Consider the following 12,489-nt stretch of genomic DNA (forward strand, 5'->3'; position numbering starts at 1 on the left):
CTTGTTACCCTTACAGTCATCAGCAGTAGCACTTGTGCAGCTGACTATATCAGTATGCCAATCCTTCTGAAAACTTGCTGAGTTTATTTTTCAGCCACACCAGCAACTGACTATAAAGTGAGCATTAGTGTAGCTGTTGTGTGGCAGCCTTATTTAGGCATAAGATAGTTCCAGACTTGATTTAGCCTTCCACTCCCTTCTGGCTGTGAAATAGAGTAGCACTGGCAAGAGTAATAAAAGGATTAATAATTGAAGTGGCTTGAATTTCAAGTGCAGTTCTCCTTTCAAGCTGCTCTGAGACACGCAAGCTGTTTACTTTCCAAGAAGAATCTTAACAGTTGAAAGATTCCAGCACTCTGCAATCATGCTAGCTATCGCTGCTCAGCATTTATTTTTAAGGCCATTAGAACAAGATGCAGTTCACTGCTGTCAGGCTGCCATTTTGAGTGTGGAGACTCTTCAAGGGTGAGGATGAAACAGATGCACGTAACAAAAATGAGCGTAGGCATAAGTATGTTGCCATACTTAATAATTATTTCAATACGGACCACAGACCTGTTGCCATACTTAATAATTATTTCAATACTCATTTGACTTTTTACGCTCATACATTGGGTAAGGAGCACAAACAGCTTGCAACAACTATAGATGATGCTTTTCTGAAGTTATGAGCCCCCTGCAGCAGGCTCATGGTCAGTCTCCCTCATCCGCTGTACTGGGTGCAGGCATCAAAATGGTGGAGTGGGCTGCAGCTGTGAAGAGAGGCCAGGCATGCCCAATGCTGGACACAGCCAGCTCCAACGGACCCACCACAGGGCACAGCTGAGCCTCCCAGCCAAGACAGTAGCACCTTGAGGAAAGCCTGTATAAGAAAGGGCAAAACGCTGCCCAGGAGCAAGGGGAAGAGTGTGAACTCCAGGCACCCGAGCAGGGATCCCCTGCAGCCCCTGGGGAGACCACGCTGGAGCAGGCTGTACCCCTGTGGTTCACGGACTGCAGCTGTGGAGGCCCCCAGGCCAGAGCAGGTGGATGTGTGCCTTGGAAGAAGCTGCAGCCTGCGGAGAGGAGCCCAGACTGGGGTAGGTTTTCCTGCCAGAAACTGCAGCCCATGGAGGACCACACAGGAGCAGTTGTTCCTGATAGAATGCAACCTACACCGAGGATCCCCATGCTGAAGCAACTCACTAAGGACCGTACCCTGTGGGAGGGGAGGATGGGAAAAGTGTGCATAGGAAGGAGCAGCAGAGAGGAGCTGTTACGGACTGACCGCAATCTCCATTCCCCATCCCCTGCATCCCTGGGGAGGAAGAGGTAGAAGAGTCACGAGCAAAGGAGTACAGCTGAGCCCGGGAAGGAGGAGAGGTGAACAGGAAGGTGTTTTAGTTTTTGTTCTTGTTTCTCACCCTCCAACTCTATTTTTAGTTGGCAATAAATTGATTTTCCGCATGTTGAATCTGTTTTGCCGAAGACAGGAATCGGTAAGTGATCTCCCCCTCCTTATCTCAGCCCATGAGCTGCTTCTACTTACTTTCCACCTCTGCCCTGGTGAGGAAGGGGCATCTGGCAGCCAGCCAAGGTCAGCCCACCACACCCACACAGTGTCACCCCCACCACATGCCTGCATATTCACATATTGGGAACAACCACGGCATGCCAAGTCCAAATAAAATGACAGTTAACATTTTAACAGTGAGTACATTTATTGAAGTGGCTGAAGTTCTGCACTCCATTGGACACACTGTTCATAACTTAACGGGAACAGAGCAAAACATCGTGACAGGCTCCAACTGGAATATTAAAAAACTCACATAATCTTGTCACTTAAGAAGTGGAGTTAAATCATTCAATCATTTTGGTCTTCATCCCAGTCTTTCTTTCCTGATGGAGGTTTAGGGCCACCAGCTGGTTTTGCCATAATGATCTTGAAGATAACAGGGAAGTAGAAAAAGATAAGGTTAGAATCAGACTTTTACCCCACTCTTACTTAGAGCCATATGATGCCGACCATCAGCATTCACTAAATTCATGGCGTCTCTCTACTCTGAACCTAAGCCAGTGAATATTATTAGTCATCTAATTGAGATATTCACAAATTAGTTATTTTTCTCTTCAAAATGGCAGCTGAGCCCCAATATAAAAAAAAAAGGGCTTTTACCTCATTTTTGCATGCAAATTAAGACTTCAGTTAGTCTGCAGAGAGTGAGTGCTTAAATAGGCTAACGAGTGACTGGTTTATAGGATGCACACTACAGAAAGCTGAAGAATTAATCAGAGCTATTGTTCTGACTTACTGAGGCTAAACATCACGCTTTAAAAGCATAAAATCCACTAGTCCTACCACATTAAAGGCTCATTTTCTGCACTTGCTATAGTGACAAGTAAGGTAAAACTAAAACCGTACTTGTCATCCCTCCAATGAAAAGTTGGATTTAGGAGTAAAATTCATTTGCAAAGGCAGAAATACAAAATGTAGCAATCGGCACACATGAGACAGCAGTGTTACGTGTCCCCAAGAAAGGTATCATCTGCCATGTACTTGTCAATATACTCATGCACGTGCTCACACACAGGTACCTCTCTGCTAGAGAAAGAGAGCTTACTGCACACTATTTTTCAGGCTCATCTTTCCAGTCATCCTTATCCCAATGTCCTTGTTGCTTAGGGGCTTTTGGACCGCCTGCTGTTTTTGCCATAATAATCTACAGAAATTTTACATGCAAATACATTTTTGCTAAAGTTCCACAAAAACGATAAAAATCTTAACTTTATATATAAGATTATAACCTCCATTTTTCCTAGAAGTTGGATTTACTCGGAGATAAAATCTCATATATTGTAAAAACGATATATTATTTACATAATATTTACAATATTGAGCTCATATATTGTAAAAACAATATATTGTTTACACATAATATTTAATTACAATATTATGTAAAAACAATATATGAGAGAAGGTTTCTTGTGTTAAATCTTGATACTCATATCCAGAAAGTTATCTGAACTTAACAACTGTCAAATCTTAAAAAAAAAAAAAAAAGAAACATTAATAGTGCTCCTATGGAAGCAGCAACATTGCAACAGTCCAAATTATGAACTCTTGAACAAACTACTTCCCAGCTTTCAGAAATAAACAAACCACGTTTCCAAGTATCATATTTTTATGCCTTGCATTCCCAGGAGATTCACATATTTTGCATTAGTGTTCTGCACGCTGACTTAAAGGTTTCAGTTCAGCCGCGAAATTACTTGCAAGCTTACCTGATCCACCCTTAGGACAGTTACTGCTGCATTCGTAGCTAGCTTGATACCCCAGGATTTTCCAAGGTATGTGTCTAATACGCCAGCTTCCAACATATCCTTCACAGCAGCAGTTTCGGCCTATCAGACAGGGGGAAAAAACATTATTCAAAACCTTCTCAGGCTTCTACCGAGCAAGTTACTGGGTTTTCAAGGTTACAGGTTCAGAACAAGTTATCGCTCTTCTAATCTCATCTTCTCTCTTCAGAAAACCTTCATTCCTAATCCATTAGCAGGAAGACAAAATAAGTAATTACTAACAACTTATTCTCCGTCACATTAGTTCAGTATCTCACTTCACCTCCTACATAAGGCCACTATACTACATTGAATTTAACTGCTTGCCGATGCAAAAAAAAAAACCACACTTCAGTATTACAATTCTAAGAAGTTACTCTTCTAGACTGTGCAACACAGAGCTTCAATGATTTAAATTGATCTATAAATACTTCATACTGATAGAAGTACTTTTAAATATAACCCTGTACTGCAGAGCACCAAGTAATGTGAGAGACTATTTACCTCAATATCAAATCCAACATTTTTGTTCCCTTCCTGATGCACAGCATAAAGTTTGGAGATGACCTCATTAGCCTTTACTCCAGAGTTTTCTGCCAGTGCTCGAGGAATGGCTTCAAATGCCTCAGCAAACTTCTTGATGGCATACTGGTCAAGCCCAGGACAAGTCTAAAGTGAAGTTGAAAACCACATCAGCATGTCAAAAACCGTAAGACAGGGAGGCATTTTTCCCCACATTTTTTATTGATTTATATGCATTAATACACATATATACACACACATATTACTCTATATCAAAATGTAAGTCACATATGTATTTAAGTACGTGCGTGTGTATTTAAAGAAAATAAAAAGTCAAAAAGCCCATTTGCTGTACCTCTCCGTAAGATGTGATCTGCTTGGCTAATTCAATCTCTGTTGCACCACCTCCAGGAACAAGACGTTTATCCTGTGAACAGACCATCCCAAAATGCAATGTTTTGCTTAAGCCATCCTATTAATTTTCACTTTTTAGAATTTATATCGTCTATCAAGAACGCAATAGAATTTTATCCCACGCACACTTACTAAGAATCTGCTTCAGAACAAACATGCATTATAAGAGAAATTTACCAGAATTTACTCATTCATTCCAAATGTCTTTGCAGAAAAACAGCTTCTTCTGTAAAAAGCAAAATAATAATGCAGTGGGTTTTGTGTCTGGGGTTCTTTGGTGGTTTTCTTGTTTGTTTGTTTTTAAAAAAAAAAGTAATTTCAACTCTTGGCTAATTAATAATAGAATCCCTAGATTTTCTCATCTTTTCCATTAACTTGGTGGGAAGTATCATGCAGGAAACCAATCTGCTGTACACTAAGTTTAATATGTCAACACGTATCACAAGGTGTTGGGGTTTTTGTTTTGGTTTGTTTTTTTTTTTTTTAATTAAGCATTTTGTATATCCTTTGGCAAACCCAGCGTTCACTTAAGAACTCCCAGTCTTTTAAATAGAAAAGTAATCATCATAAATCAGGACCACTCCTGGAGACAATCATAAACACACAGTCTATGGCTGGTTTTTGTACTCTAAATCAATATGCATGTCTTAGTATGTACAGACCATGAAGCGTCAAACAAAAGTTTAACATTTTTTGCATGCCACCTTATGAGTATATACACAATCATTTCCTTTTGTATTAAAAAAAAAAAAGGAAAGAATATTCAAGTCCACAAAAGCTGCTCAGAAAAAACTCTGAAGAACTGAGATCTTCCACCTATAAAGCATATCTGTAGTACGTGGAGGAAGCATGTCTTGTCACCAATGAACTAGAAATTTAGTTTGCAACCAGCCAGTTCCTCCTGATCCCCAGTGACAAACAAAGCTATCTAGTTTTTCTTCTGTGTCCGGTTTCCAAGGAACATTACAAAACATTTAGGGAAATAATTAAGAAAGAGCTGACTGCCATTAGAAAGTGGTAAAACTAATCCATCTTCAAGAACTTGCTCATTACTGGAAAACTGAGTGCAGTACATGCTGAGCACCACCTTTTACGTACACTATATTCACAAGGATGTTGGCAGCAATCTTCTCCACACCTCAATACTACACAGCCTTCTCTACACCTCAAGAAGGCTCCTGTCCTGGTTTCGGCTGGGATAGAGTTAATTTTCTTCCTAGTAGCTGGTATAGTGCTGCGTTTTGGATAATGTAAGTATCTGCTACAGCTTTTGTAGCAAATGAGCACAAAGCAAGCACGAGTCTTGCCTCAAACTGATCCATAGCTCAGTTTTGGTAACTGAAGTCTTCTAGTTACTTACCCTTGTGAGTACTTTGAAAGTATTTACACCATCATCCACTGCTCTCTCTATGTCATCCATCAGATTGTCTGTAGATCCACGAATGAGTATACTAGAAATGGCACCATCCTCCTTTTCTGTTCAGACAGACATGTGCATTACTGAATTAAGTTTGTTAGATGTAAAACGCATACGAACATCGTACTTGTAGAACGGCAGTATTAGGAGTTTTGTAGAACATACATACCATGCTTAAACACAACAACTTGTGTATCCCCAACCTCCGATAAATACACACTATCGCAGTGACCCATTTCTTCTAGAGTAGGGGGAGTCTGGAAAGAAAAACAAGAGTTATGAGGTGAACCCGCTCATCAGTACTCTCCCTTCTGCAACTCATTTGAAAAGTCTGTACCAGTCTGGGTAGAGCTGTTGCACCAACTGTTTTGCACAGTCTTCTCAGATCCCACTTTGAGTTCAACCTTTAAAAACAAAAACAGTCTTTCTAATAACAAGTTTCCAGAGCAAACATTAACACATACAAGTAAATATTCTCGTCAGCATTTTGTAAACTAATGACATCTACAAAAATTTACTGCATCAAGTTACAAAATCCGCTCATCTATTTTTTCGAGTTATAATTATCTATTTTCAGGGATGCTACGCAAAGACTATTTTCTAAGAATTTAAAAACAAGTAAACAGTTCAAATAAATGGAAATTATCAAACTTCATCTTCTAATGCATAAGACTTGAATCCATCTTTACACCACCTCTATAATAATCCTTCTTTGTTATGCAAGAGATTGCAGTATCATGCTCCATTTCCAGAAGTTCAAACTTTTTGGACACCGCCAATGAAGTTACAGCTTTCAACAAAGGACCACTTATTTGTGTGAGACATGAGAGCTGCTGCTAGTAATTTGACTATGTTGTGCAGAATGTATTTCGAGGATGTACAAACATGCTTTATTGATAGATAAGAAGATTTAAGGCCCACAAAAATGACAGAAAAGTATTAAGAATTAGTTCTTCTATCCATCAATACATTAGCAGTGATGAGATACGCTTTCATGCGTGCATCACTAAAGCATCACATGAGGACTGCGACCAGGAGGAACCATTATGGTAGTGTCTTATACGCCTTTGAGGCCACATCCCTCTTTACTAGATCCAGAAATTTTGATATTCTTGATTTCAGTTGTGCTATAAAGGCACTTAAACCAGAATAACAGTACCATATACACAAGTTACTCCCCAATTAGCTGTCACACAGAGGTGAAATACTATCAAGAAACATACGCTATGAAACAGCCAAATTGCAGCTCAGATTTTGATCCCACTAGAAAACCAAACAGTCTGCAATATTTTGTTTCTAATTCGTTTTAGAGGCAAGAGATAAGGCAAGTACATTTCATAAACCTGGTAGATCAAATGTTTTTATGCTCTTCTAGTACTTACCTGACTAACATAAGATTGTATTTGTTGGCATAATGAAGTGCCATGTCTGCCACTTTGCCACCTGTTACTACTACATTTGCACCACTATCAGCAATAGCTTTGACTTGCAAATCCATTAGATTTTCTTCTCCCTTACTGAAATTCATCAGCTCTTCAGCATTCTTTATAAGCACGGTGCCCTAGTAAAACACATACACTGTTATCAAATCAGTGTTAACTACATGCCTAAAGGTTTGTGACAAACCATTCTGTCTCCCAACCCATGCATAAACCTCAAGTCATCCTATTTTATAATACTGCCACCCTTCCCAGGCAACGGGGTAAAACAAGTCAAAAAAAGGGCGATTCTAGCATTTCTAGACAACCTTGACGTTCAAACATTCTAGCGCGTAGTTTGGCCCAGATAACCCAACAAAACTAACAACTCCCCAACCCCAAAAACCCTGTAAAGCAAAACTAGGTTCAGATGTTTTCTATGAACTTTTTTAAACTAATGAACTCAATATTAATAAAAATATCTCAATCACCAAGTGTCACGAGTATTTATAATTAAATCTAAAAATAAGAGCACACGAGCATAAATAGATATCTAACTTATTTTGAGCTTCTACATACCTTAGTTTCAGTTATCATACCATCAAAAGGGCAGGAATACACAGCTATTTTTGCATCTTTGACAGAAGTAACATCTCCTTCAGTTTCTTTTTTAAAAACCATGCCATGCAGTACTGAGGAAGCAGAGATACCAGCACCCTGAAAGGAAAGAAATGGAACAGGGGAAAGTCGTATCATTGATCATTTATTGTCAGAAAGCTGCACCACCCTTTATGAAAAGCAGTCCTTCCATTCATTTGAATATAGCAACCTAAGTCTTCATTGTAGCACAAAGAAATAAGACTTAAGCTGATTTAGCAACATCAAACATTGTCTTACAGTTCCCATTTTAAGACTAGTTGGTGGTCCAGCTTAAGGCCTGTGACATTCATTTCCTGTGCTCAACTTGCTATGTATTTATTAGCAGGGAAACAACACAGGGGGAAATTCATAGCAGATGTAAGCTTGTTCCAATCCTACATACCATACTGAGGCCTAATGTCCCATTGACAAAAAGAACGCAAGATTAGACCGCTACATTTCCGCCAGCCTGCATCTTAGCCTAATCTTGCGACTGCTTCTACAACAAAGATGCAATCAACATCCCCATATACAATTAAGTTAATGTATCTGATTTAGTGTAAACTTTCAACATTAATGATTTTTGTTTCTGAAAGCCGCTACTGGGCACTAAACAAGGAATGCAAAGACCAATTTCCACAACTTATTATGCATGCTACAACACAACAGAGATCAGAATAGAAAAGGCACTTTCAAAATTCAAAGATCTAAAAATTAACTTCCATTAAACTGTTTACCTTAATAATACAGTAAAACTAGCTACTTCCAACTTACCACAATTTTGCACACTCTGATATTATCAACATTGAAATGACCAGAATCAGGAAGAATAGACACTGTTGGGGGAGAGAGAGAAAAAAGAAACAAAGAATGAATTTGTGTTGCTTAATGGATGAAGTAGAACAATGACACCATAAATAATGCCTGGAGTTTTTCTGCAGTACTAAAATTCAATGGTTTGAGATGCCTGCCTAAATTTAAGGCAATTATAATCTGCTAATAACCTGCATCAAGAGAAACAGAAATTTTGTTTTTACAATGTAGCAATCAGAAAGCAACATCTATTCAGGCTGCTCAGTTAAATTAAGTCCAAATATGCATTTACACATGTACATTCAAGAGTGAAGTCTGACCCAGAATATTCCAAGAAAACACTTAAGCTAGACACGAAAGTTTTTTCTTGGAAGTCTAAAGGGAGAACACAACAACTCAACACAACTACAGTCTTGCTTCCATTGTTCTGTGGCTGAGACTAGTAACAACTCATCTGAAGCGTAATACATCTTCCTAACGATAAAAGAGGAAGAAAGATGGGTTTCTGCTTTAAAAAGACTAGAAAGCTATTTCTATAAACGTTTAGTAGAAAACACAGGCCTTTTCTGAGCCACAACGCCAATGACGAGTTCAACATAAGAAAGAAGGTTATGCTCATTTCAGAGGCTAAAGCATTCCATCCAATTCAACCTGATAAACTACCCATACCTTTTATCTTACATGAAGACATTATTAATGATCATAAGCAAACTTACTCGGTTTTTTAGATGCATGCACACATCTGTTCTTGTCCACTTACCACAGGCCTGAGCAATAAGCTTTGCCAGAAATTGTTCATTGCCATATTGTTTGCTCATCACTGAAGTGTGCAACAAAGATGCCACTTCTTCAACATCTCGAAGGTTCTTTGCAGAAGAGCACACCAAGTCTGGAAGAATTTCTAGGGCTTTCTTGCAAGCCTTTTCGTATCCTTCAATCACCTGTGCAGCAAACAATAAATATTCACTACACCACTTCACTATGCATTCATACTGCTTATATCTCCTTTTCAAAGGGCCATAAAACATAAACAAATGCAAAAGCTTACAAGGGAAGCAAGCAATCACAAGCAACAAAACATACACTGTTCTTCATACATCTCTATCTAAACAATTAGTTCGGAAGGAAGCAGACGATTCACAATATTATGACCCAAGAATACTGACCAAGGGCAACCTGAATTCAAGCCATGTGAATTGTAATAACAATGTAACTTGCCTCTGAGACTGATAACCCCATCCTCAGAAGGTCTTCTGCTAACTCCAGAAGAACTCCAGCAAAAACAAGGACAAAGTTTGTTCCATCTCCAACTTCTTGCTCTTGCATGTGGGAAGCCATCACAAGCATTTTTGCAGCAGGATGCTGGACCTTTACAAGAAGTTACACATCTCAGTTACTAACATCGCACCTAGACTACAGTTCTGTGCATCCAGTATAAGCTCTCTTATTTCAAATTGTATCTAAAGATACTAAGAATGCACAGAAAAGGCAAAGAAAGCAGCACAGATTATCTTAATTGGCTAACTTCCCTAATAAGCAAAAGTACAAACATATATAAAAAAACCACTAAAATCAGAGAACTGAACACTTCCCCTACAACATGAATTAGGCATCCTTGACGCTGGTTCTGTGCTATTTTTACAGGATGCAGTGGCTTCACAATCAAGCTCTGCAACAGGAAAGGAGCCTGAAGTTTAGGTCTTAAAGCTGAATTCATTTGTGTAATACGCAAAGTAGATGCCTAAATTACAGTTTAATTCTGGTGTTTTTTCTGCTTGAAGATCAACTGCTTCCCCTTTCTTTCAAAGAAATGCAACAAAAATGCTGTATTCTTGAATATAATTAGAGCAGCTGTCATTTTATCCCAGAAAGTAACATGCAAGACTTATTAGATTAAGTAATCTGCAGATTACTTTTTTAAAACATAACTGAGACTTCCACAGTTATTCTACTTACACCAAACACTAACACAATGTGTTAAGTAAGGAAATACTTAATACTTATACTATTTCTATCAGTAAGTATCGAATTCAGTAAAACATTATTTGTGCTGTGATACAAACGTGAATTTGATAGTAAGAGAAAAAGTTAGGACAGGTCAGTCTTTCCACACTTTTTATGTATTCACAGGATGCTGCTGCTATATCCTCAGCTTCTTAAATCCAATTAACGTATTCTAAGCAGAGAGAACATGGCAACCACCAACATTTTGAGATTAACACAACAGCTATTTCATTCAGAGTTTTCCAAACACTGTATTGTCTAGACATACCCTCTTCTAAATCTACACTGGTTTGGGGGGGAAAAGAAGTAGGCGATTATTAAGCACCTCCTGCAACTACTTAATGCTGCTTTACAAAAGAGTTCTAGCCTTCACTGTGGATACAGCCCATTGACTTCACTCACATCCAGCGAAAAATGTAAATGATTTACAAAATTACACATGTAAATCATCTGGCAGGATGACATGTATTTCCTTATTAACATTCAGAACCACAGCAGCCCATGAATAGAAACACTAGTTCACGACTGACATCTTCTGAAGCAAGAAAACTTACCTCCAGCTCTCTCAAGATAGTAGCAGCATCGTTTGTAACAAAAAGCTTCTCCAGATGATTGATAACCATTTTGTTCATTCCTAACGGGGAAAAAAAAAAAAATTAAAAATCATTCATTAGGCAAGCATCACTTTGTACACAGATACTGTTTCATAACTTTCAGGTATATCTTACACATTAAAACGTTAGCCCTATTAGTAATTTAAGAACCGAAAAGATTTTTGCAAAGTAACACTTGGGAGTGTGTTACATTAAGGAGAAATCAATAACTTCTGAATAAGCAGTTTTCTCTTCAGAAATACTAGCACATCATTTAATTAATCGATACTGGAGAACACTTTCTGTTTTGGTACATCTGACCAGACACAGTATGGTCACGTTCATTACAACTATTTACCAAGTTATTGTATTTCCTTTAATTTTTGTAGGTCTTTCATATAGCAGTAAGACAGCAAAGAGGACACAGTAACTGGTACAAAAACCTGGCAAAGGCAGGTACATTGTGCATAACTTCAGAGCTAACCAAACAAAGTCTCATCTGTATAGCCACAAAGACTACATTTAGAGTTCTCGAGCAAGTCCAACGTGTTTCCTCAGGAAACAACAGTTGCTTCTTTGTCGAGGTAAGTTTAGGCTTCAAACATAACATTTCGCTCAAAACCACTACAACAATTTTAGGATTTATTTACCATTTGGTCCATAAGCTGTACGGGTGGTTTGAGCAAGCTCTTTGCATGCCTGGATGTTCCTATAGACAGCTTCTTCTAGTCCTGAATAATGCTAAAAAGAAAAACGTTCTGCTCAGAATTAGGCTTCTAATAAAAAAGAAAGGGATGAACCAGCCATTTCTCATCAAAGCAGCAATAATCTACGGAGTCCATGAAAGTTTTTGATTAATTTAAGATTTGGTGTTTCACTTAAAGTTTAAACGGAAACTAAACCTTACCCAAAAATCATTTAACTCAGTTCTACATTCAAACACTGCAATTAAAAAAAAAAAAAACCACCAAACCCTGCTTGCTTTCTGTCTGCTTTTTCAAAGAAAGCTTCTGCTTTATCAGGCACAGTCCTTGACCGCTACCAAAATCTACACTATATTAACATTAAATACGATGAAAACGGATTTACAGAAAGGGCGTATGTGGAAAGTATCACGTTACTCTACAATACTGGCAACGGCGCTTTTCTTACAGGCACAGTAAGAGAAAAGAGTCAAAGCATATACACATAACAAGCAGGAGGCTTCTGAACAGCTACGTGGACAGGCCCCGGTGCCATTCTGCTGACCACCACCTGCAGCAGCTCTCCAAGCGAAACGCCCTCCTCACATCGTTTCCACAGCGAAGGCACGAGGCAGGCGCACAGCTCGGGAGAGAGCACCGGCGCCCGG

The 12,489-nt window shown here is 38.7% G+C and overlaps 1 protein-coding gene across 3 annotated transcripts in view; it reads right to left on the reverse strand.

Annotated features, from left to right (window-relative positions):
• Positions 1-1,675: 1,675 nt before the first annotated feature.
• CCT8 (chaperonin containing TCP1 subunit 8) overlaps positions 1,676-12,489 on the reverse strand; it is an 11,327-nt gene continuing 513 nt past the window's right edge. The window contains exons 2-16 of one of the 3 annotated variants that reach the window (XM_009282931.2): positions 11,789-11,879; positions 11,100-11,179; positions 9,760-9,909; positions 9,302-9,482; positions 8,503-8,564; positions 7,669-7,806; positions 7,054-7,232; positions 6,009-6,075; positions 5,841-5,928; positions 5,615-5,730; positions 4,196-4,267; positions 3,823-3,987; positions 3,262-3,381; positions 2,601-2,699; positions 1,676-1,921 (exon numbers count right to left, since the gene is read on the reverse strand). In XM_009282931.2, the coding sequence (XP_009281206.1) occupies positions 2,607-2,699; positions 3,262-3,381; positions 3,823-3,987; positions 4,196-4,267; positions 5,615-5,730; positions 5,841-5,928; positions 6,009-6,075; positions 7,054-7,232; positions 7,669-7,806; positions 8,503-8,564; positions 9,302-9,482; positions 9,760-9,909; positions 11,100-11,179; positions 11,789-11,879 (1,602 nt within the window). In that variant the 3' untranslated portion in view covers positions 1,676-1,921; positions 2,601-2,606. Of the gene's footprint in view, positions 1,922-2,574; positions 2,700-3,261; positions 3,382-3,822; positions 3,988-4,195; positions 4,268-5,614; positions 5,731-5,840; positions 5,929-6,008; positions 6,076-7,053; positions 7,233-7,668; positions 7,807-8,502; positions 8,565-9,301; positions 9,483-9,759; positions 9,910-11,099; positions 11,180-11,788; positions 11,880-12,489 lie in introns of all 3 variants that reach the window. The other 2 variants (XM_009282932.2, XM_009282933.2) reach the window with 2 other exon arrangements.

Source organism: Aptenodytes forsteri, unplaced genomic scaffold (genome assembly GCF_000699145.1).
Source record: "Aptenodytes forsteri isolate BGI_AS27 unplaced genomic scaffold, ASM69914v1 Scaffold2, whole genome shotgun sequence".
NCBI lineage: Eukaryota > Metazoa > Chordata > Aves > Sphenisciformes > Spheniscidae > Aptenodytes > Aptenodytes forsteri.